A 27,647-nucleotide genomic window follows, 5' to 3' on the forward strand; every position below is an offset into this window, starting at 1 on the left:
TCACCTTTAGAAATGAAAATAAATCATTGGAAAGGTAGATTTCTGCAGCGGGTATAATAATGAAGTATTATACTCTTTTGATAGTATATAAGATACGAATTAAAGGAGAAACAAAGCGTTTAAATTTCGTTTTTCTCCATCATAAAGCAAAAATTCTAAAAAAATTTCAAAAGAGAAAAGAAATAAAATAACTGATATGAAATCTTTCTACAGAAGTTTTTTCCAGACACAAAGTGGAACAAAAAATTTTCGAAACAACTACTTCCACATAAACATTGAATTTTACAAAATCGAAAGTATGAATGTTAATACAAACTGTCATCTTGATAAGATCAGAATTCTCTCTTCCAGTGAGATACAGTCATGATGTTATGAAAGAAATGGATTTTTATTGTAATGCTGCCTACAATTGTGCTGATGAGGAGACGAGGTTTTGTCGCGAAACTTTAAATTTCACTATTAGCGAGTATAATATTTCATGAAAGATATCCCTTTCATTCAATTACATAACGAATATTTGGAGTACAAACTAACTGAAAAAAACGATATGAGTAATTCAATGTTTATATGAAATTAAATGTTTTGAAAAGACCTTTTACACTCATGAAATTCGATGTTCATGTGAAGAGAGTTGTTTTGAAAAGAAATGTTCTTCTAATTTTTATCTGGAAGAAACTATTTTGTATGATCATCATGGAAAAATTTTATTGCTGTTTATTTATTACCTTTTTTTTAAGTGCTCCGCTTTTTTGTATGATGGTGGCAAAGTAGAAAGCCAGAAAGCTTTTCATCCCTAGTGAAATTTTGAGTAACGGTCATAGTGATGTAATGTCTTTTTAAAAGGGGAGATCTCATATTTCTTCTCTATTTTATCAGTGAAGATAGAAATAGAAAACCCTCTTCAATAGGCCTTTTCATCACAATTTTTTTGGGCGCATGCGTCAGTATCAGCAATCTTTTTCGTACTGTTTTTTGTAAACAACCATGTTAAAGAGCCCGCAACTCATGTTTTGAAAATTAAAATATGAATTGAAGTTCATTAATTGTAAAAAAAGTGAAAAAAAAAACTAGTAAGTCAAAATAATCAGAAAAAAATGTTTATATTCCATTATAATTATTTTATCTGTACGAAAAGGAACAACAAAACGGTGTTCTTATGGAGTATGTAAAAGTGATACACGATACAAATCATTCAAAACCAACACATACTATTTCATAAATTTCCACAAAGCCTTGTCTTGAATATCGCAAAAAAAAATAATCAAATCATCAAGCAAATTACATATTAAAGTATGTGCAAAATGTGCGAAATGTGAATTATGGGTGAAAAAATGTGGCACGAGTGACCGAGGCTTTGAATCTATTGATAATGTTACCAAGGATACTTATATTTGCTCACACATTTCATTGGAGAAAGTGGTCCAACGGAACAAAACTCTGATTCGTTAAGCTATCAGGAATTTCAACATACGTACATTATCCCTTATTACATTTTTGACTGTAAATTTCATAAATTCCATATATATTTTGTTGTATTAAATATTTCCCTCTAATAAAAATTACTGAACATATTCAATTCAGTATTTACATATTTCTCTAATTAATAATGTCATTCATATGTACAGCCTCAAAATATTAATGGCTTGATTTATTTATTAGTTCCATAAGTAATACTCTTGTCAACTGAAATATATTTTCAGTTACATCAAATAAATTGACATTATTGATAAGAATAAAACTGTAAATACTATTTTTGTTTATATGTTTTGAGAGTAAACAAATGCTGATACCTAACCTCCCAATCAGCTCACTTTCTTTCTTTTTGCGGACGCCCATGATGTTTTAACCAACTTTTTAATTGTTTGCAATTATGAGCCTCAACTGAGTTATAAACAAGTGAAGAACCACCAATGGTTTTTTCCAATAATTTATTTGTTTGTAGAGATAATATTCCTTGTCCAGCCATTGTTGATTAAAACATCACGAATGTTTTGAATTAACGACATTTCAATATAACGGCTACGCTTGCGCTCGTCCTATGATGAAAAGGCCTATACCTTCTTGAAGGCAATAATGAGAAATTCTTGCCTTCTGAAACAACCGAACCTTTTATAAGAAGAAACGATTTTATCAGCATTATTCATTATCCGTTTCTTAAGTGTTCCAATACTGAAGGAAATAAACAAAACATTATTTGAATGAATTGGAATTCATTATTTCGAACGTAAAATATCTGGCGGTAATTTCAATATTATTAAAAATTTTCAACTCACCGTTTTTTTTATAAAATATAACTTCTATTTTGAGTTCGTTTTTCGATTCCAAAGCTTTGTCTATTTGAATTTTGTGTTCTTCTTTCGTTTCTGGTCCATAAAGGAATTTACAAGCGCATCCTTTCTGCATGATATGTGCCCTCACAAAACCCGTCAGTTCGCAGAACCCATCAGAACAATAGACGATTGGATAAAGAGTTGAAACTTGAGCATTGCCCAGGACGAAATTGCTATCTGAAAATAAAAATGGAGTCGGTTATTATAATTCTCATTTCACCATTATCCATATGAACAAATTATATCTTTTTTGTGATCTTTGATCACATAGAGGAAACCGGAGTATACTCAGCAACTGATTGTAATATTCTAGTCATAGGTACAGGCTAACTATGGAATTTAATTCCTTGAATTGATCACAAATTGATGAATACCAGAATTACCTTTCTGTTGATAATTATTATTAATCAAATGAAAAAGGAGGATTTTCAATATTCTGTGTTCAATGTTTGTGATATTCTTTGCAGTGAGTGAAGTAAGTTTCTTGATATCATAATCAAAACATGGATTATTTTCAATGGAGCAGAGGTGATTGAAAACAACACCAAACGAAATATCAAGAAATAGACAGTTTTTTATAAGTTATTCGCATATAACGATTCCTGATCTGATGTTAGTCTCAACTAATTCCATTAATGAAATTTGTGAAATAATCTCCGTCAGATGAATCAAAGTTTCCACTAATTGACTTCCAACGGGTCACGAAACCATCCATCAGACTAGGATTTGTTTGTTTTTGAAATTTTCACGTATCTGTGAAAATTCGTAGTGAGGTCTCTTTTTACTTGGCTTGACAGCTAGTTCATTTCTATCTAAAACATAAATTGATTTTATAGTTCTTGTCAAGAGCTTCATTGATGGTTGAAGGGTCTTTGTAGTCCAGTTGGTCCTCTGACATTGGATCTGTGTGGTAGTTCGATTGGTTGATTTGTTATATTCGGAATCTTGATCATTAGCAGTCTATTCATTATAGTTATTTCCGTATGTATGACAAAAGTTATTCATATGAATGGTATGATGATCTTGGGATTCTCATGTCATAAAGTGGGTTCTTTGATTCAGTTTGAAATTGAAATGATGAAATTTGCATGCTGGTTCATCTTTCTATGACTATATATGACTTAGTTGATTGAAATTCGTGTCGAGAAGAGTGTTGAAGTTCTAATGTTTGAGAGTAGTGCTTATTTTTGAAGTTTTTTCGGAATAATCGAAACGTCATGACATAACTTGGTTTGGAATCTTTTAATTTTTGTTTTTCATTTTTTGTTAATAATAATTTTTAATGTTCAGCTTTTATTAATATTTCAATTTTTATTTTTTTGGTTATTGTTTGATTTTATGTTATTTCTTTGTAGTTTCAGTTTTTTTTATTCAAATGAAATTATTATTTTCGGTTAATCTTTTTAATATATTTTCAGGAATTTCAAATCAATTTATATCATATTAGACAATGGAAGTCTGAACTTATGAAATACACCACGAAACATTGTCAACCACCTTCAAACAAAATTCTCCGAGTGTATTTGACATATCACAGGTTACAATTCAATTATTAATTCCAAAGATACTAAAGTACCTCTTCGACGTGCTACACACATAATAACTTGATCAACAACACTGAGAATACAATTAAGTAAATTTTCAGCACGAAGTCGTCTCCATTTTTTATTTTGTATTTTTCGACACGCAGCTGCCTTCATTTTCCTTTCTTGATATTATGGTATCACATACTCCCTCTATTGATATCGAAAATATGGCTCATTTTTTATTTTGGGCATGATACCATTTCAACTTTTCCAAATTCAGCTTTCCAATTTCTCTTTTTCACTTGCCGCATATATCACATTCCTCTCTAGTAATTTGAAAAATAGTGCCGCTTTGGCATGCTGTCGCCTTTTTTTCTTTTCTTCTTGATCCAACATCCATTTTCTTTCAATTTCACTCTTCGTCGTGATTAGATTATCATTACCGAAGATATAACTACTCAATTGAGCATTTTCTCTTCTTTCATTTGACGTACTCCACCTTACGATCCGACTTGATGCTTAATTTTTTTTTCAATACAGCATTATCTCTTCTTCCATTTGACATGGCACACATGATACCTAATATGAAATTGAGTGCCTTTTCAGCATGCAAAATCATTCTTTCTTTTCTCAATTCATTCTCCCTTTCTTTCTCATTTAACGCGTCACACGAGTTACAGTCCGATAACCCCTTACATCAGCAGGATATTGTTCGATGACCCGAAGACGACATCAATTTTTTTGCTGATATCTGCAAAGTCGGCAATAATTTATATATAAATAGGTGCAATTGATTTGTAAGAGCCAGTACTTATATTTCATAGTTATTAGTTGTTACTCTGTTCAAATAAAAAGTTTTTAAAAACCCTTTTGTGTGAACGAGAAATATAATTGGCGCAGTCGGTAGGATAGTGGAAGAGTCCTTAGAAGATCCTCGTCGTTCTCATACGTTTTTCCACTATTCTCCCGAACCAATTTCCACCGAGAAGCAAGTACTCCAGGAAGAATTCCGGCCGTAGACAAGAATACCTCTTCACTATCGTCCGTCAAGGAATATCTACATAGAAATAAGTTTTTGGTGACAGAATATGCAACGAGCCATCATCGTCATCCTGTAAGCACAAATGAACTCAACTTCATCAATGGCAAATACTATTTTATGTCCCCCAACCTTAGTTTTACCAAATTCACCTTCAAGTATCAATTCTCGCCCATCCATTATTCCTCAAACAATTGACCAACCTTTAAATTCCATCAACATGGCAGAACAATTCGACCTGAAGAATTTTTGGATTGTATCCGAATACGATGGAAGCCCAAATGAATTATACCAGTTCATCAACGTATAAATAATGATTCTGAACGAATATTGGAATACTGAAGACCCCGGTTGTTTTCAGAACCATATATTGATACAAGGGCTACTCAACAAGCTACGAGGCAGAGCCAAAGACGTCATCTCAGTTTATGGATGTAGTGAGTGGAACAGCATCAAAAGAACTCTAATCCAAAACTTCGCCGACCAACCGGATGAAAATTCCTTATCAAGAGATTTGGTAAACCAGCGATAAGACCAGAACGAAACACCACAACGTTTTTACGAAAAAGTCATGGGACTTTTAAACACAATATCAAACTATATCGAATTACACACCGCCGATGATACGATAAAGATTAGCAAGAAAAGCTTTTTCCAACAACAAGCTCTAACAACATTCCTAGCCGGACTACGAGAGCCCATGGGATCCACCATAAGAGCAATGAAACCAATAGACTTGGCAACAGCAATGCAGTACATCCAAGAAGAAAACAATATCCGTTATCTACAAAGGACGTTTGGACCCTTACAAGTCTCCAAGAAACCACTCCAGACCCAGCAAAGAACTGCAAATCACCAATATGCCCAACAATCAATACCACAGCGGATGTACCAACCCATGCAACACATTCAACGACCCGGACAACAACAACCTCATCAGGCAATGGGACTCCAACCACAATTTCAACAACCGACCTTCAGACCACATTGGCAACCAAATACTCAACAGAGACAGATGTGGCCTTCAGTCCAACCACAACGTTTTGGACAGAATCAACCAAACAGGCAGAACGGACAAGAACCAACACCAATGAGCATCAGTACTAGAAATACTTATGGAGCAGCAATGAGGAGCACCCAACCTCAGGCAAGACCAAATTTCAATCCAGCTCCCATGTTCAACATTGAGCAACATGACGAAGACTTTGGATATGAAGCAAACCCCTATTACATTAAAGAAACCTGCTCTTATCCCAATCAAGAACCAACTGAAGAATTCCAGGTTCAAGAAGACCAACAGGAACCAGATGTAAATTTTCCATTGGATCCAGGACAAAACCAAGAAATATAGTGGAACTGCATACATTCGACGATAAGAGAGAACTTCCTTATATAACCATTGCAAATCCTCCCCTCAAACTCCTCATTGACACCGGATCAACAAAATCCTTTCTCAATCCTGAATTAGCTTTCCAATATCACAAAGATTGCATCAAAAAAGATCCCTTTATCGTCACTTCCATTTTCCAAAACTATTCTCAAGATTACAGTGCAGAAATTCCCATATTTCCTGAGTTTAACTCAAACGGCATTCTGAAATTCTTCCTCTTCAAATTCCACAAAACTTTTGATGGCTTCATTGGACTCGACAACCTGAAATTTTTCTAAGCTGAACTGAATTTTCCTGAATCCTCCCTTTTAACCGAATACTCCTCTCTCCCAATCCAGTACTACGAAACCAATAAGACCCAGTTCTACTCTATTCAATTGGAGCCAGACAGCGTGATCCAAGTACGACTACCGGTCGTACTTGGATCACGGTCGAAGGAGGAGAATGGAACTATCATGATACCAAGACAGGAACTGCAAAGCGCTAACATCCGTGAAGCTCTCACTGATGCCCGTGATCATCTAGCCTGGACGGAAATTGTCAACTTCAGTCCAGATAAACTCCAAATCGTTCTAGCCGAACCAGTACGCAGCAGCCCAATAAATCTTCAAGAGCTTCATATCTATTCTGCTGACATAATCCCATCAGGAAGCAGAGACCCAATCAACAACATCTCTGCAGGAGCATATGGTCAACCTCACAAAAGTTTTCCAACGTCTACCAGAAACTGGTTTCGAAATACAAGTAGACAAGTGCGAATTCCTGAAAAAAGAAGTCAGCTTTCTAGGACACATCGTCACTCCAAATGGGATAAAACCAAACCCAGCAAAAATCAAAGCAATCATGGACTATCCTGTACCTCGAACTGTCAAAGAGATCAGAGGATTCCTAGGACTCCTGGTTAGGGTACTAAAGCAAGTTCATCAAAGACTTCGCCAAGACTACCAAATCGTTAACCTCCTGTCTCAAGAAAGATGCCCATATAGAGCATACGCCAGAATTCCTAAAATGTGTTCAAACTTGTAAAAATCTGCTTACCAATGAACCACTACTACAGTATCCGGACTTCACAAAGCCCTTTAATTTGACCACAGATGCCAGCAATTTCGCCATAGGAGCCGTTCTGTCCCAAGGACCCATAGGAAAAGACAAGCCAATAGCTTATGCATCCAGGACCCTGAACGAAACTGAAATGAAGTACTCTACCATCGAAAAGGAAATGCTAGCAAAAGTTTGGGCCACCAAATATTTCCGACCGTATCTTTTCTGCAGAAAATTCAAAATTCTGTCAGATCACCGTCCCCTCCAGTGGCTCTTCTCCTTGAAGGATCCAAACTCAAAACTGGTCCGATGGCCCCTGAAGCTAGAAGAGTATGACTACGAAGTGGTCTACAAAAAAGGCACAAGCAATACCAACGCCGATGCGCTCTCCAGAATAGAGATACATACTAAGGAGCTCCATGAAGCAAACTACGACGACGACAAGGCATCTCTATTCAACCATCCTCCATCAGAAGTTCCTGAGTCTGCAGATGACATCATCAACGATATGTTTAAAGATTGCTTTCATCACCATTTTCCCCATACCGCAAGAACAACCCCATACCGCAAGAACAAGAAATTCAGAATGAACCCCCAACCGAAGGAGACAAGGAATGCGTGAACCTGAACCCGGAAGTTACCCCAGACGAAGATACTAGTGGCATCACCAACCATACAGCCAGAGAAAGTCCAATATTAAAAATACCAATATCAGAGAAATCTCTCAATGTCTTCAATAACCAAGTCAACTTCAAACAAGTAAGCTATAACCCAGCAAGAACGGTGATAGAAGAAATATTCCCGAATAAAAGAAGATACCATGCTCAGTTGGGAAACGACAATATGGACGAAAATGTTTTCAACTTTTTCAAAGAATATATCAGCCCGGGAAAGAAATACGCTTTGATGTTCGAAGATGAAGAACTCTACCCCAGCATGTGCAGAATCTTGAGAGAGACAACCGCCTTTTGGAAGATGTAATTGTTCAGCTAGACAAAAAGAAATAATCAAGCAGCAGCATGAAGGAAAAACAAACCATAGAGGAATCACCGAAACGGAAACTCGGATCAAAAGATTGTATTATTGGCCCAATATAAAAAAGGATATTGAAGAAGCTATCAACTTATGCGAAACTTGTCAAATCAACAAGTATGATCGAAGACCAGAGAAGCCAAAGTTCATGCTGACACCTACCCCAACAAAGCCTCTTGAAATAATACACATGGATACCTTTCAGGCTAGTGGACAAAAATTCCTGGCCAGGCGTATCCAATAGAGGGATGTAATTCTATCAACACTCTCAATGCTTTCTTAGTATTCATCAACCATCATGGAATACCACATATGATCGTCACTGATAATGGAACGGAATTCAAAAATGGACTGATCCAAGAATTTGTTGACACACATAAAGTCAACATTCACTATACCACTCCAGAAAACCCTCAGTCAAACGATATAGTCGAAAGATTCCATTCCACATTGATCGAGCACTTGAGAGTATTGAGAGATACGCATAAGAAAAGAGATATCAAAGAACAGATGCTCTATGCCATCCTAGGATACAACAACTCTATCCATTCAGCAACAAGACAGAAACCCATGGATATTCTGAACGGACATCTCAATAGTCAAGACCCATTTGATATCGACATAAGACGAGCCTTGATTAACAACTACGTCCAACAACACAGGGAAAAAATGAAGGAAATATATAGGAAAATCAACGAAGATTTACAGAAACAGAAAACAAATATCATATAGAAGAGAAACAAGAGAAGAGAAACAAGAAAAGAGAAACAAGAAAAGAGAAACAAGAAAAGAGAAACTCCTATTATCTACAAACCCTGCACCAAGGTGTACACAAGAAAAACAGTGAAAAGAAACAAACTGCTACCACCCTTCTTCCCAAAATCCTCCAAAAAGACCAAACAGTAACTGTCGAGACAGAAAATGCAAACGTCCATAAGAAAAATATAAGACATTTGCCTAATAAGATAACTAAATTCTTCGTCCCTTTACAGCCTTCATCTGACGAGAGGACAGGAGATCGAAATCCAGAACCTCAAGACAAATCCAGGACTACTTCCCCTCAAGATGGGACAAGCAAAGATCAAGACTAGTACCCACGACTTCATCCACTACTACGATCTTCAACCCATCCACAAAGAGATATTCGCTATAGAATCCCAATATGATGCCGTCTCCACAGCAATTCGTAACGGACTAAGTGACCCTTATTTCTTCAACTTGCAAAATTTCGATCAAGGACTGAAGTACCAACTGAAAACTGCCAAGGAAAAGCTACAGACTCTTTATCCTCTCAGTAGACCCAAAAGAGGACTCATAGATGGCTTAGGAAGTGTGATCAAAGCAATTTCTGGAAACTTCAACCAAGAAGATGCAAGGAAATATGAGAATGCTATTGCTTCCCTAGAAAACAACCAAAGGAACATAATAAGTCATGTGAACCAACACATCAGTTCAAATACAAGGATAATGGAGAGCTACAATGAAACCATCTCTCTATTAACACATAATCAAGATACCATCTCAATAGAAGTCAAGAGAATTGAAACCGATCTCAATAGACTCGTTTTTGACTTCAATCACTATCTGGAAACCAGTAACGTATTGGATCAAATCAACCTGATACTTCAAGTTATTTTACAAACACTGAATGACTTAGAAATGGCAGATCCCCTGACTGTGTTACCCAGATGTTGGAAATAACAGATGAAGAAGCAAGATGTGAACACGTTCCAGTTTCGATTAATGCAACACTGATTCTGGAAATGTCAGAAGCCCATTACATAGGAATATTTCCACAGGCCACGAAAATATCTACACATTGTTCCAGTATGAAAGTTATGGTTCTGGAAGGAGTGCATCTGATAAAACTTCCACCAGTTTGTGAATTCAAAACCAACAACGAAGCCTTCATAAACTCCAAATGTGTCATATTAGACGAACCCCTCACTTTACCAAATATCAAGACAGCTCACATCAATTCCTCGCTGAAATTCAAACCATTGAAATTAGATAAGATTCCCCTGAATAAACTACATCATCTGACCCTAGAAGAAGAGAGGTTACAACTTATCCCAGAAGAAATCAGACAATCTGATAATAGCCATTTCTGGATGACTTCCATTTACATTTCAATCACTATCTTCATTCTATACGTAATTTACAGATTGAAAAGGCAAACGAAGAAAGAACCATCCAATGATGATCCACCAGTTCCCGAACACGAAGCATCATCTTCAATCTTGTTCGTCCCTTACAAGACTTCCCCAGGGGATGGAGAAGTTACAGTTACATCAGTACAGTTACATCAGCAGGATATTGTTCGATGACCCGAAGACGACATCAATTATTTTGCTGATATCTGCAAAGTCGGAAATAATTTATATATAAATAGGTGCAATTGATTTGTAATAGCCAGTACTTATATTTCATAGTTATTAGTTGTTACTCTGTTCAAATAAAAAAATTTTAAAAACCCTTTTGTGTGAACGAGAAATATAATTCGCCTTTCATGCTATTATTACCGAAGAAATATCTCAGTTGTTCCAAAAACTCCCAGAATGAACTCCCATTAGAAAAATAATGACAATTTTTTCGAAACTGAAAAGGAAATATTTGTAGCAGAGACCCGTTATTTGGTCAATGCCTGAATAAGGGAATTTGATTCGAGTTTCGCCCGTATGAAATCTTTGAAGAAGTTGACAAGAGTATTACTTATGGAACTAATAAATAAATCAAGCCATTAATATTTTGAAAAATGTAATTTTTGGTAAAAAACACCTCGCACAATCTGAAATACCCCAAAAAAGTAAATCTTCTGATTTTCTCCATAAATGACTTCCGTTCAATATGGGATAATTATATATCATCGTTGTTGGATAGATATATGAGTGAAAAAAAATTATATCGTTGATGATTTTTAATCTGACTTTAATCCAGTAACTCGCCACGTTCGCGATCACAACTTACCGTTTCAAATCTAAGCAACCTGAATGTGATAAGTTTTTTTAATTACTGAAGAGGGTATAATAATAATACTTTGTCACTTATTTGTACCTGGCAACTTAATAGTCGTACTGAGAAAAAAGTAGGCAATCAGTTTCTCTAACCATGAAGCGTTGTTGTATAATACTGTAAAGACCAATGTGAGAGTCCTTCGAAATATAGAATATTATTTCAATATTATTATTGAATATTATAGAATATTATTATATTTTATGTATTTCAGAATTATTTTGGACTGGAAGTTACTACATTTTTTTTTATATTAAAATGCAGTTGTCTAATATAATATAATATGATTTGAAATCTCTGGATGAACAAATTGAATTAAAAAATAATATGAATAACTGAAAAAATTATATTCAGCAATAAATCGTGAAATGAAATCAAAATAAAATAAAATAAGCAACTAATTGGATAACTGAAAATCGAAAGATTACAAATGAAATGAAAATTCAATAGGTTTCAGACCAAGTTACTTCACAACGTTTCGATTGTTAGTATCCAGAATCGTCTTCGGTTGATGACTGGACTATTCCTGCAAGGTATGTCATTCGAACGCTTAATTGAAGGTTTCCATATGTTCCGTATCTTTACAATAGTTTGGCTAAACGCATCGCTGGACATCGTATATGCAGCTTCTTTGAACTCTTACTAAAACCAGTGTTCTGGCTATTGAAGAAGCCCCAAGTCTGGTTGAGATATGTTGACGACACCTTCATAGTATGGAACCATGGGGATACAGAACTAGATACCTTTCAGAATTACATCAACAGCGTAAAATCTTCCATCACCTCCACAATGGAGAAGGAAATTTACAAGCAATTGCTATTTTTAGACGTATTGGTGAAAACGACCAACACTGAGTGGCAAACATATGTATACAAAAAACCCACTAACACGAGACAGTATTTGAATCAGGAATCCAACCACCATCAATCTACCTAAAGATAAATTATCAAATCAATATTGGATTATGCATTCGAACTTTGTAATAAGAAGGACGGTCTCGACAAGGAGGTAGACATCGTTAAAAAAGATGTTCACGGGTATGGTTACTTCAAAGTGGTAGTGGCACAGATTTTGGCAACAAGACAGCAAGAGCCTCATAAGGAAGAGAAGCCATCACAACAAGTGCTTGTTCTTCCCTACGTCAGAGGGTTGTAGGAAAGGATAAGAAGATATGGCTTCAAGTTCAACATCAGAATCTACTTCAGATCCGGAAACACCATCTGTAGCAGCCTCACAAAAACCAGGCCACCAAACGCGGACTGTGATTCCATGAATTGCATTTGCCGGATACCCTGTGAGTGCGGCGAATCCTATATTGGTGAAACCAATTGAGGGTCAGCATTGTCGAGCACAAGAGAAACAGCGAGGAAAAACCAGCATATCGGAAATAGTAGATCAATTTTGAGCTCATCAACATAATATCAAGTGATCCCCTCTATAGGGAGAAACACTGGTTGAGAGGAAGTTCAAAGAAGTTCAAACAACACGTCCAACGATATATGCTACATATTTAAACCTTCAATCAAGAGAAAACACGGTTAACTCCCACTAAACCGATGAAGCGGTGAGAAGGAAGAAGGGATGTGTGGAAGCATTCGAATGATTCATAAATACCCATCTCTCGAAGAAATAGTCCAGTCATTACTCGAAGACGATTGTGAATACTAACAAACGAAACGTCGTGAGGTAACTTGGTTTGAAACCTATTCAATTTTCAATTATTCAGTTTTTAATTTTTGCTCATTTTTATTCCACTGTGGTTTCATTTCACGGTTTATTGTTCTAAATAATTATTATATTCAGCTATTCATTTTAATTTTGAATTTTATTTGTTATTTCAGAGATTTCACATCATATTGTATAAGATTAGACAATGGAAGTCCGAACTAACAAAATTCACCATCAAACATTGTCAACCACTTTCAAACAAATCATAGAATCAGTTGAAATCATCAGTAGCGGAGAAAACGGTTTCTCAACCTCCCAGATTATCTCCGAACTGTAATGAAACACCAGAATTCCATTAGCTTGAGATCATCTTCCACCATGATGAATATCCGGCAGGTACGGAAATATCACATTCAAACTAGGATTAGCAGGATCATCGTTTCAAATGAGGTTTCGCGAGAATTTAATGCGACGTAATGCTACGACCTGGTATTTCCAACGATTTAATAAGGCGCGAGGTACTCTGAAGCAGGATTTGTCTACCAACTAAAATTCTTTTGAATTTACGTTCATGACAAAATAGTGAAAACTGTCATTGATTCTGCTTGTGATGATCAGATTTACCAAAATTTTAAATATAAATCACATAAAAAAAGATATAACAAAATATTTCAATTCAGGTCACTGACATTCGATGGTAGGTATTATTTCTGGAGTATGTTTTGAGTTTCAGATTATAGAAGTAAATTTGAATATGAATAGCCAATATGTTTGCAATTTGACAAAATACGAAAAACTAGTGTGAAGTTAGATATAATGAAAGAGAATGATAGGATAATGAAACTGATTCATTAGAAAGAGCCAATTACTAAAGATGTCTTGATTGAAATTTGTGTGGCCGTTTAAAACTGATTGGATGATCTTGTAAAATCACTCAGTTGACCTACACCTGAAGGAGAAAAGAGCCAACCAAAATTACATATGGAGGAAGGACAATACACAAATATTAACGCATACTTTGTAGTCAGATGCCTTTTATTGGGGTATTCAACAGGACTAGTATTTCAATCACGTCATTTTTGCCAACTGTCAATGGAAATTGGATCGATATAGGAAATAATATGAACCTGAAAATAAGATCCGCCGAATTACGTATTTTGGTTATGAAAGGCGCAATAGGAGCATGTTTCAAACCACTTGATCTATAGATCACAACAATTATGATAACCAACTCCGAAATTGTTTTTCTTACATTTGGAATATGGCTCTCTTTTTTAGGCTACACGAACACTGGTTGCTGAAGTGATAGAAACGGTTTGTCAATTTGTCTGTTTCAGAATTATCGATTCATGCATCTTAGATTCATAGCTCTTCTTCTGAGATTTCACAAAGCTTGGTTACTTAGTTGATGAAAATTGGTTAATATTCTGCTAATTAAACAATTTTTTGACTCTTTTTGTATTGGACAAAATAAAAATCGTTTTTGTTTCGATTTTTCGTGTGAAAAAATACTGAGAATGTTGATGTTTGGTTTTTTATACTGTGGGGCGAAAATGAGTTCTACTTGTAAAATACATAACCGCTGATAAACATTTTCATGAATACCTATCACTATTATTTTGTAACTTCCGATTTAAACGTAACCATTACGTTTGTGACATTACTTGAACTATTGATTTTATGAATCGAGAATCGAGCCTCCAGAAATGTTTCTTAGAGACATTTCAGAAATATAAATAAAATGTCGTGCAGGGCAGTGACATGTAGGTACTCGTATTAATAGGATTTTCGAACTAAAATAAATATTCTTCAATTGTTAATCTATTCATAAAAAAAAATTTAATGATTTCGTGGTTATGAATACACATGGTTCTGAATATTTTGATCCAAATGAAAAGTTTGCAGCAATGAAACGTTTGAAATGAATTGTCCTTCGAAATTTCAATGTTTCTGATGAAGAAATCTGATGAAGTAATAATAATAGCGAAAATAATTTTACCCCAAGTGAATAAATGTATCAACTACCCTAGCTATCACTGTATTACTAGCTATTTTTCAAAATCATGATAATATAAACGAGTTTCCAAAGGAACTTTTTCTGAAAACTCCAAGAACCTGTCCGCTAACAAAAATTGGCTAGGGATATTATTCACATATTGAAGTTGAAAATGGTGAATACAATACATTCACTGATGAAAATAATTTGATTTTCCCATATGACGTTATTTCAAATTCGAGTTTGATAATAGATAGTTTACCTTTGGTTGAGAGGTCCAGCAGAGTAGGTGATCGTAGCCGATAATGATATATCGAGGTCTTTCCAGACTGTTGGTTGTCTTCAAGACTCATATATATGAGGCAATATCATGAAGTGAGGGTAATTTATAAAAATCCTACATACGATAAACTACCTTGATTTCATTAGTTCGGACTTCCATTGTCTGATATGATATAAATTGATGTGAAATACCTGAAAGACTCTGTAGAAAATTTTAAAAAAATAGCTGAAAAATAACAATCATATCAATGAAAAAATACTGAAATTACAATGAAATAAAAATATCAGCAACAACCAAATAATTTTAAAAAATGAGACTATTAACACGAATTATCTCACCACCTAGGACAATCCCGCTGACCTAGCAGTACCACCATCCTGTTCCAGATGCTGACAAGACAGTTCTCATAGGAGCACACACCTTCGAAGCTTCGCATCCAGAGTCAGTCAGATTTCATTCCTCAAAGCAACAACACGTATAATTTCATATATTTTGTATTATTATAATTTTTCATTTTCAAGTTTGTAACAATAAAAGTATTTTTTAAAAAGCAAGTTTAGTGCCGTCGATAGTTACTTCACGAGATGAAAATTAAAAAATTATTAACAAGAAATGAAAATTCAAAGATTTCAAACAAAGTTACTTCACGACATTTCTATTATTAGTATCCACATTTGTCTTCGGGTGATAACTGGACTCATTCCTATCTAATTATTCATAGGTCATTCGAGTGCTTTCACCTATCCCCTCTTCCCTCTCTCCGCTCCTACGGTTATAGCGGAAGATGACCGTTTTGCGGGAGTTGGTCGTATTCCGCTTAATTAGAGGTTTCCATATATTGCGTATCTTCACGATAGCTTGGCTAAATGCGTTGTTGGATAACACAAATGCGGCTTCTTTGAATTTTATCCTAAACCAGTGTTTTTCAGTTAATCTTTTTTAATTTTTCTCTGATTCTTTCAGGTATTTCAAATCAATTTATATCATATCAGACAATGGAAGTCCGAACTAATGAAATGCACCACGAAACATTGTCAACTACCTTCAAACTAACGTTAAACTACCTTCACTTTAGCATAATTACCACTTTCATTGATAGTTTTAGTTTCTGGCGGTTTCTTGGCGGCACAATATGGATGATTTTACATTCTATTTTACTCATTTCCAATTTTGCATCGACTTCCTCAATGAATAAATTTTTGAATGAACGTGTTATATTCAGAATGAGCTCCTGCTTTGCATTCAATATTCCCTTATTGTAATCTTCAGCAAAGCCCATGAGATATCTAACCTAACACGGTTAGTTAGTTATAAAAAATTGTTTTTCAAATAAACAAATAAAAAAAGGAAAAAAAATTCTTTCAAATCTCAAAACCAATAGGATTGATGATTTTTAGGTAAAAATGGTTTCCTTATTTTAATATTTGGTCGCAAAAAACGATTGTTGATAAATAAACGCATTTTTCAGCAAAAAATAATTTTTGTGAGGAACCGGTTTTTTTTCTGAATATCATAATTTCCATCAATAAGTATATTGGGAAAACATTTTAGATTTACTCATGAACAATTTATTTCTTTCTTTGTTTCTTTGTAATTTCAGTTTTTTGTTCAATAAACTTGTTATTTTCGATTAACCTTTTTGATTGTTTTTTTTTTCAGGGAAATCAAATCAATTTATATTATATCAGACAATGGAACTCCGAACTGATGAAATACACTACGAAACATTGTCAACCACCTTCAAACATCAGAGATGTTATGTTAACTTTCAGTTTATAACAAAATATTAATTATCAAATTCATAATTGAGGGAAATATTGGGATAATTTTTCAACCACGGATTATTGTTCATTGATTAATTCCAAAACTACATGAATTTTTCATTCTTCAATTTTCATATTCAATATGTTTAAATAATTTTTTTTGTTGCTGTGTCAGATTGATGCACCGCGCGCGAAAACCAAACTACCCGTTTTTGGCTCTGGTTTCAGGGTAAAAATTATAAATAATGAAGGTATAGCTCCGGGATTCGAAAGTTTTTTCAGTACATTGGATGATATTTTTGGATGTTTTTTAAAATTTGAAAATTTTTAATATTTTTCGAGATATTAAAAAAAAACAAAACCTCAATTTGTTTTTGCTATTTTGTTTAGAACGTTTGTAATTCACAACGCCTTTTTTAACTTTTTCTTTAACTTCCTACAGAATGAGTTTGATCTACTTATGTCATCAATGACATCGTAATGACATTCATTCACCTATTTGATTAAATACTAACCAAAAGGAGTCTTGTATAATTTGAAAAGGTTACATTTTCAGGAGTGACTATGTTTTGGAAAAGTAGATCAAACTTATTCCGTGACATGAAAATAGTAATTTATGAATGAAATGTGTGTTTTTTCTTATAATGTTATCCAATTTGGTACTGACGAGCTCTAAGGCAAGTGTCTTACAGCGAAACATCGATGTCTACCAATGAGCATGACAGTGTTCCGTGTGAGTGAAATTTATATTTTCATTCAGTATATTGTGTAGAAACCCTGTGAATGATATCTGATTTACTTTCATAACGAATGTTTGGAATACAAACTGAGTAGAAAAGAGTTATTCTGTATAATTCAGTGTTCATTTGAAAGAATTTTTCTTTCGTATGATTCAATTGCATGGTCTACACATTTATGAATATAGTTACGTCTTCAAAAATTGATTACTTTCTTTCTTTCTTTCTTTCTTTCTTTGAAAGATTCCCACATTTTCTGTATCAAAATAGAGAAGTAGAAAGCCAAAAACTTTCTTTCCCAAAAATAAGTCACTCCTGAAAATACAATCCTTTCAAATTGAACAAAATTCTTTTTGGTTGGGATTTAATCAAATAGGTGAGTGAATGTTATTACGATGTCATCGATGACATGAGTAGATCAAACTTGTTCCGTGATATGAAAAAAATCGTCATTTATAAATAAAATGTGTGTTTTTTTATCCAGATTGGTACCGAAGAACCCTAAGGCAAGTGTCTTATGGAGACACATTGATGTCGCCATAAGACACTTGCCTTAGGGCAAGTGTCTTATGGTGAAATTTATATTTTCATTCAGTATATTGTGTAGAAACCCTGTGAATGATATCTGATTTATTTTCATTACGATTGTTTGGAATACAAACTGAGTAGAAAAAAGTTTTTTCTGTATAATTCAGTATTCATATAAAAGTATTGTTTCGAAAGAATTTTTCTTTCGTGTGATTCAATGTTTATATGAAAGTACCTCTTTCAGGAAGGATTTTTCCCACAGATTTTTGTCTGAAAGTTACTTCTTCGCATGATCTACAAATCTATGTATACAGTTACTTTTTTTAAAATTGATTACTTCCTTCTTTCTTTGGAAAATTCCTATATTTTTCTGTATCTTGATAGAGTAATGGAAAGTCAAAAACCTTCTCTCCCAGAAATTAGTCACTCCTAAAAGTATAACCTTTCCAAACTGAACATTAGGATGTCATCGATGACAGAAGTAGATCAAACTTATTTCATGACAAGAAAAATCATAATTTATGTATGAAATGTGTGTTTTTTCTTAAAATGTTATCAAGATTGGTACTGAAGAGCCCTGAGGCAAGTGTTTTACAGCGAAACATCGATGTCTACCAGTGAGCATGATAGTGTTCCATGTAAGTGAAATTTATATTTTCATTCAGCATATTGTGTAGAAACCCAGTGAATGTTATCGGATTTAGTTTCATAAAGAATGTTTGGAATACAAACTGAGTGGAAAAGAGTGTTTTCTGTAGACATATCTCGGAAAATATTCAAAATTTTAATTAAATTAAAAAATATCCGAAAAGATCATCAAATCCACTGAAAAAAGTTGCAACACCCGGAGCTGTACTACTATCAATCCTAACTTTTACAGAACCCTGAAACTAGAGCCAAAAATGAATAGTCTGTTTTTCACGCACGGTGCGTTAATCTGAAAACAAAAAAAAAACATTCAAACCTTTTAAATATGGAAATTAGGGAATAAAATAATACAGTTTTGGAATACAACAATGAACCTTTAGGGTGAAGTTACTCACAACTTTTCATCCACAGTTTATGACGAGGGACAACAGGGTTTAGAATGAGATTTGCGGACAGTGTTACCAGATTGCAAATATTGTGAATTTTACCTGTATTTCGATGTTATCATTTCAAAAACACGATATATTATTGAAACATGTCGAATAAATGAGTCAGCATTCTATAGGTTCGTTCCAACCTTGAGTCACAAACAGATTTCCAACTGTTTGTAAATCGTTGTCAACGCGCATGTCTGGTAAATATTGGTTTCTGATTAATTTGAAATTTCTGATTGGAACAGCTGATACTTCAACTGAAGTTTGGCATGGAATTTCAACATAACCTTTAAAAATAATTTGGGAAAGAAAGTTTTTAGCTTTCTACTACTCCATCTTAAATCAAGAAAAGGGGATGAGGGAATCTTCCAAAGAAAGGAAGGAAGTAATCAATTTGAAAATAAGTAACTCTATACATGGATGTGTAGATCATGCAAAGAAGTAACTTTCAGACACAAACTGAAAGAATGTCCTCCTGAAACAGCTACTTTCATATAAACATTGAATTACACGAAAGAAAAAAAATTCTTTCGAAACAAATACTTCTATATGAACACTGAATTGTACAGAAGATACTTTTCTCTACTCAGTTTTTATTTCAAACATTCCACAACGAATGTCACTCATAAAAATATAACCCCTTCAATTCTTTAAAAATAAATCTAATCAAGTGTATTTCTGGAGAGTAAAAGAAAGTTGCAGTATTTTATATCTCTATTCTATTTACTTATCAACATGGAACTGGGAGGTCACCGCAATAATTAATTTGTGTAATTAAAGATGTTCATATTATAGGTTCATTTAAAGAATTCCCAATTTTTCCTGCGTCAGCAAATATAACAATTTTTGCAGGTTATGTTGTTTGTAAGTTGCATGAACATAAAACAGAAACAGTAATATGGAATACGCATGCGTCAGATTGATGGTTAGAAGATAATCCTGAAACCATTCTGATAGATTTCGAACAGGTTTGAATCTTGGATGGAACAGATAACTGATAGTTTACTAATGGTTGGAAACTCACGTTGGAACGCAATCACATTACTGCGCAGAATCCTGACTGTCAGAAACTGTTTCTGACGCTGGTTGGAACGAACCTTATATAAACTCATTATATCAGGCAGCTGTTCCTATACAGAAGCATTAATACCGAAAAAAATGTAAAATAAGATTATAATATCATTCAGGAAATATTCATTTGTACCGAAACAGGTAGCGTATGGGAACTGGAAAATCGGTTTTTCGGTAAAAATTTCATGACTTGTAAGAAGTATGTTATTTGAAATATCCTGCGTTGAACAATACCGAATGCCCAGAAAAGACTCATCCACAAAATATTAAATTTCTCACTTATCAAAAATAGTTTGTTGATGAAAATTTCAGAATATATTTTTCGAAAGTATATCTATCGACGTGCTAAAACAGATTTGCGTACCATACGTTCCTTCGGTGCGAAAAAAAAATAGTTCCGTATATTCGAAACTGAATTATTAAAAAATGTCGAGTTACCCACTTATCAAAAATAGTTTGTTGATGAAAATTTCAGAATATATTCTTCGAAAATATATATATCGACGTATTCAAACAGATTTGCATACTATACGTTCCTTCGGTGCGAAAAAAAAGTTCCGTATATTCCAAGCTGAATTATTCAAAAAAGTCAAATTTCTCACTAATCAAAATTTGTTTTTTGATGAAAATTTCAGAATGTATTCTTTGAATGTATATCTATCAACGTGCCCAAACAGATTTGCCTACCATCGTTCCTTCGGTGCGAAACAAACCAAGTTCTGTATATTCGGAACTGAATTACTCAAAAAAGTCAATTTTCTCATTTATCAAAAATAGTTTGTTGATCGAAATTCCAGAATATATTCTTCAAATGTATATCTATCAATGAGTTTAAACGAATTTGCATACCATACGTTCCTCCGGTGCGAAACTAACAGTTTTGCATATTCAGAATTGAATTACTCATAAAAGTCAAATTTCTCACTTATCAAAAATAGTTTGTCGATGAAAATTCCAAAAGATATTCTTCTAAAATATCTCTATCGACGTCCCCCAACAAATTTGCGTACCACACGTTTGTTCGATGCGAAAAAAAAAGTTCCGTATATTCAGAACCTAATTACTCAAAAAAGAAAAAATTTCTCAGTTATCAAAAATAGTTTTTCGATGAAAATTTCAGAATATATTCTTCGAAAGCATATCTATCGACGTGCTTGAACCAATTTGCGTACCATATGTTCTTTCGGTGCGAAAAAAAATAGTTCCATATATTCGGAACTGAATTACAAGACAGTCAAATTTCTGACTTATCAAAAATAGTTTGTCAGGGAAAATTCCAGAATATATTCTTCAAAAGTATATCTATCGATGTATTCGAGAAAATTTGCGTACCATACGTTCCCTCGGTGCGAAAAAAAAATAGTTTTGCCTATTCGGAACTAAATTACTCAGAAAAGTCAAATTTCTCACTTATCACAGAATATATTCTTCGAAAGTATATCTATCGACGTGTCCAACCAGATTTGCGTACCATACTTTCCTTCGGTGCGAAAAGAAAAAGTTCCGTATATTCTGAGTTGAATTACTCTAAAAAGTCAAATTTCTCACTTATCAAAAATAGTTTGTCGATGAAAATTCCAGAATATATTTTTCGAAAGTATATCTATCGACGTGCTCAAACAGATTTGCGTACCCTACGTTCCTTCGGTGCGAAAAAAAATAATTCGATTTTTTTTTTCCCACCGAAGAAACGTATGGTTCGCAAATTTGTTTGAGCTCATCGATATATACTTTTGAAGAATATATTCTGAAATTTTGATCAACAAACTATTTTTGATAAGTGAGAATATACAGAACTTGGTTTGTTTCGCACCGAAGGAACGTATAGTACGCAAATCTGTTTGGGCATGTCGATAGATTCACATTCCGACAATACATTCTGAAATTTTCATTGACAAACTATTTTTGATGAGTGAGGAATTTGACTTTCTTGAATAATTCTGTTTCGAATATATGTGACTATTTTTTTTTTAATCGAAGGAACCTATGGTACGCAAATCAGTTCGAACAAGTCGATAAATAAACTTTCGAAGAAAATATTCTGAAATTTTCATCGACAAACTATTTTTAGGTGAAAAATTTGACTTTTTTGAATAATTCAGTTCCGAATAAACGGAACTTTTTTTTCGCACCGAAGGAACGTATGGTACGCAAATCTGTTTAGGCACGTCGATAGATATACTTTCGAAGAATATATTCTGGAATTTTTATCGACAAACTATTTTTGATAAGTGAGAAATTTGATTGTTTTGAGTAATTCAGTTCCGAATACACGAAACTTTTTTTTTCGCACCGAAGGAAGGTATGGTACGCAAATCTGTTTGGGCACGTCGATAGATATACTTTCGAAGGATATATTCTGAAATTTTCGTCGACATTGAGAAATTTGACTTTTCTGAGTAATTCAGTTCCGAATATACGGAACTATTTTTTTTTCGCACCGAAGGAACGTATGGTACGAAAATTTGTTTGAGCACATCGATAGATATACTTCGGAAAAACATATTCTGAAATTTTCATCAACAAACTATTTTTGATAAGTGAGAAATTAGACTTTTCTGAGTAATTCAGTTCCGAATATACGGAACTATGTGTTTTCGCACCGAAGGAACGTATGGTACGCAAGTCTGTTTTGGCACTTCGATAGATATACTTTCGAAGAATATATTCTGAAATTTTCATCGACAAACTATTTTTGATCAGTGAGAAATTTGATGTTTTGAGGATGAGCCTTTCCTGGGCATTCGGTATTGTTCAATGCAGGATATTTCAAATGACATACTTTTTACAAGTCATAAAATTTTCACCGAGAAACCAATTTTCCAGTTCCCATACGCTACCTGTTTCGGTACAAATGAATTTTTCCTGAATAATATTATACTCTTATTTCACATTTTTTTCGGTATTAATGCTTGTATAGGGACAGTTGGCTGATTTAATTTGTTTATGTAGAATGCTGACTCATATTTTCAATATGTTTCAATGATATATGGTGTTTTTAAAATGATAACATCGAAATTGGTAATTAAATAGGTAGGTAATGAAACATTCTTTTTTCGTTTCAGCCAATAATGGAAGATGAAAATGAAATAAAAATAGTTGTGCATTGAAAAGAGTGTCAAACAATAGTCAATAATTAAATGAATAATAGAGCTAGAATTCGAGTAATGAGCTGAATTCGTTGGAGCATTATTGTGGTATCTGTAATGTTTTGAGAGTTATTATGATTTTAAAAACGAAAAGGTGGATGAAAGAGACAAGTTTCAAGGCATATAAAATATTGAAAAGTATATAAAAAAAAATTAAAAAAATACATGGCTACTTCATTTGCATGATTAAGTATTTTAAAGAAAATGAAAAAATAATTCATTCAAAACAAATTGTTTTTTGAATAAAAGAATGAAAAACGATTTTTTTAATCTTGAAGAACAATAAATTTTATTATTTTTAGAAAGGACTGGTTCCTATATTTTAATTTGTGGTTAAAAAAACCGATTTTTGATAAATGTATGCATTTTTAGCAACAGATACATTTTTTTCAAACTGATATTTCTTTAAAAATCATAATTTTCATCAATAAGTATAAAAAAATCAGATTTACTCATAAACAGAGTATTTGTTTATAACAATGTCTCAAACAGTAACAGTAAAAAATGAAAAAAAAATTTTGAGTAACTTTCAACAAATAGACATCGAAAAAATCAAGATTGACCTTGCATTAAATCTATATCTTTCAAATAAAATATTTCGTTGGGATATGAAATGCTAATTGAAATTGGATGAGTATTTCCTCTGCCTCGCCACCCATGAAGTAGGCTAGAATATCTATTTTCTCTTCATCAGATTTCTTGCCAAAACCACTCACTGACATAAAACGCTCAAACCTCTTTTTTCATTGTGGCCATTCCTGTAGTTTGGTAAAGGTAAATTTACTGGGAGGCAAAACATTCGCAAACATTGTTATCTTGGGCACTGCAGCCGCTCCTGCTCTATTATCGGTTCCGGTATACATAGTCCTCTTTCTGTTTGCTTCGCTGCAACGGTTAACTCTGGCACAAGATGGCTTCTCTTGAACCCCGTGAGCTACGATATTGAAACGAAAAATATTCGAATAATTTTCGGTTTTTGATACTCTCACTTCTAATTATTGTGAGTTACCGATGCCACCGTGTTCTTCTTCTTCTTAGTTGACCTCATCTCCCCGTTAAGGTATCGAATATGAAATCTGAAGTTTTCACGGATAGGAATATGCTGAACTGGTTTTTCGGGTATTTGCTCCGTGTATGTGATATTATCTCTAATTTCACCGACGTTTCGACAAAATCTCATTTGTCATTATCAAGGTGTGCTGTTACGTGTTACGTGTTACGTGAACTCAGGTAAAACTCAACAACATTTAAATAGTAGGTAGTAGAGGGTTTATGGACTACTCTACCTCTGAACACGTAACGAATACTATTTTACCATTATAGTAAGAAGTGAGTTGAGCAAGGTCAACAAACTTCTGAACACGTAACAGCACACCTTGATAATGACAAATGAGATTTTGTCGAAACGTCGGTGAAATTAGAGATAATATCACATACACGGAGCAAATACCCGAAAAACCAGTTCAGCATATTCCTATCCGTGAAAACTTCAGATTTCATATTCGATACCTTAACAGGGAGATGAGGTCAACTAAGAAGAAGAAGAACTCAGGTAAAACTCAACAACATCTAAATAGTAGGTAGTAGAGGGTTTATGGACTACTCTACCTCTGAACACGTAACGAATACCATTTTACCATTATAGTAAGAAGTGAGTTGAGCAAGGTCAACAAACTTCTGAACACGTAACAGCACACCTTGATAATGACAAATGAGATTTTGTCGAAACGTCGGTGAAATTAGAGATAATATCACATACACGGAGCAAATACCCGAAAAACCAGTTCAGCATATTCCTATCCGTGAAAACTTCAGATTTCATATTCGATACCTTAACAGGGAGATGAGGTCAACTAAGAAGAAGAAGAACTCAGGTAAAACTCAACAACATCTAAATAGTAGGTAGTAGAGGGTTTATGGACTACTCTACCTCTGAACACGTAACGAATACCATTTTACCATTATAGTAAGAAGTGAGTTGAGCAAGGTCAACAAACTTCTGAACACGTAACAGCACACCTTGATAATGACAAATGAGATTTTGTCGAAACGTCGGTGAAATTAGAGATAATATCACATACACGGAGCAAATACCCGAAAAACCAGTTCAGCATATATATATATATATATATATATATATATAATATATATATATATATATATATATATATATATATATATATATATATTAAATCGAGAAAGGTTAATGCAGTCAAGCTGCTGGAAAACAATTCCATGAAAATCAAAATATGAATAGATGAGTACTTTCTGATCATTCCCATATTAATTCCAATTCAAGAGCCACCGGTAAACAGCTATTTCAGCCTATTGAACATCGTCAGTACCGGCAGGCGGTCCTCGATTGAAGACAAAATGTGCCAGAATGTCATCTTGAATTCTTTCAGGTTTGGAGACCAGCTTCCCTACCTTTTTGGCTGATTGTTGGTCTTGAGAGGGACCAATGGGTTCATGACTGATTGATGACGGCATGAAGTGCTTGGACATCAGTGCCGCCATTCACGGGATACCCCTACCTGGCTGGGGTGGGATGAATGAGAAAGTTATTCATCCGTTAACGGGGGACATGGGGGCCTCATTCGACAGACTGTCGGGCCTTCTATATCGGGAGGGGTCGTCTACAGCATAATCTGTGGCTTCCCTAACTCACGGGTTTTCATGAGTTTCCGTTTTTTCGAAAACTCTCTCATTCCTCGACTGGATGGACTGCCGAATGGAAGGCAGCTGCAAATCTCTGCGGATGGCTTCATTCCGCACGAGCCAAGGAGCATTCACAATCATCCTAATTAACTTATTTTGTAACTTTTCCAAAATGGAAATGTTGGACGGAGCCGCTTGTCCCCAGACGCCTGAAGCATACATGATGACAGGCTTGAACATCGTGTTATAGATCGTGATTTTGTTTTTCGTACTCATCTTTGATTTTCTGTTGATCAGAGGGTACAGACTGGCTATCCGACCCTCGATCTTAGATTTAATGTACATAATGTGCGGGTTCCAAGTGAGCCTACGGTCTATCAGAAGGCCGAGGTACTTTACCTGCGCTTGCCAGTCAATCTCCTTTCCAGAGATTCTCACTTTTCTGGCCGGAGAAGATAGTAATCTTCCCATGGTTATCGCCTGAGTCTTTTCCGGGTTTACTCGGATCTTCCAATCGAGGTACCAGCGCTCGAGGTCGTCCAATGCACGTTGCATGTAGACGACGCCGAGCTCCCGACCCATGGAAGATGAGAGAAGAGCCGTGTCATCGGCGTACAGGGATATCTTCACTCGTTCGGACCTAGGCAGGTCGCTGGTATAGAGTGAATACAGCGTCGGAGAGAGCACGGCCCCCTATGGCACTCCAGCGAGGATCTCTCTGCTGTCAGACAGAGAGCCCTCTACTCTGACCTGAAAAGTTCTGTCTTTCAAGAAAGACCCGATCCCCCGGATTAGGCCCCGAGGTAGGTCTAACGCGTTTAGCTTGTGCAGAAAGCCTTCGTGTCATACTCGGTCGAAGGCCTTCGAAATGTCTAACAGCACAATATGCACTTTTTGTTAGTGTTGAGCTCGCTGATGGTGTTTTCGACCAACCTTAGAGCCTGTAATTCAGTGGAGTGATCTCTCCTGAAGCCGAATTGTTCATTAGGTCCATTAGGTCCATTAGGTTTCGGTACTCAACTTCTTCGTTGAGTCTTTGCAGTACAACTCTTTCAGCCAGCTTAGCCGCCAACGAGAGTAGACTGATCGGGCGATAATTCTGCGGGAACAGCTGGTTCTGCCCTGTTTTGGGAGCATGACGATGATCGCATGCTTCCACCTTCTAGGGAAGTGTCTGAGGGCCAACGAACTGTCGATTAGGTTCAGTAGAAATTCAACGCAGTTCTCCGAGAGTCTCTTCAACAACTTGTTGGTTATTGAGTCCGCTCCCGGAGCCTTCTTGGCCTTGATATGACCCTTCAGTTCTTCCATAGAAGCCGTCATCTTCCCTGAGGAGTCGGTG

At 34.8% G+C, this 27,647-nt stretch overlaps 2 protein-coding genes across 2 annotated transcripts in view; one reads left to right on the top strand and one right to left on the bottom strand.

The window, feature by feature from the left end:
- Positions 1 to 27,647, bottom strand: part of Elk (Eag-like K[+] channel) — a 322,370-nt gene that overhangs the window by 280,306 nt on the left and 14,417 nt on the right. The window contains exon 2 of the mRNA XM_074172321.1: positions 2,274 to 2,507. Within this exon, the coding sequence (XP_074028422.1) occupies positions 2,274 to 2,507 (234 nt within the window). The remainder of the gene's footprint in view (positions 1 to 2,273; positions 2,508 to 27,647) is intronic.
- On the top strand, positions 4,846 to 10,764 carry LOC141481179 (uncharacterized). Its single transcript, XM_074172317.1, has 2 exons — positions 4,846 to 4,970; positions 9,351 to 10,764. Exons 1-2 carry the CDS (start codon positions 4,945 to 4,947, stop codon positions 10,057 to 10,059), a joined length of 735 nt encoding a protein of 244 aa, XP_074028418.1. The 5' UTR covers positions 4,846 to 4,944; the 3' UTR covers positions 10,060 to 10,764.

This window comes from Leptinotarsa decemlineata, unplaced genomic scaffold (genome assembly GCF_025532065.1).
Source record: "Leptinotarsa decemlineata unplaced genomic scaffold, Ldec_3_MD MMD2_tig00000090_RagTag_RagTag, whole genome shotgun sequence".
NCBI classification, from domain to species: domain Eukaryota; kingdom Metazoa; phylum Arthropoda; class Insecta; order Coleoptera; family Chrysomelidae; genus Leptinotarsa; species Leptinotarsa decemlineata.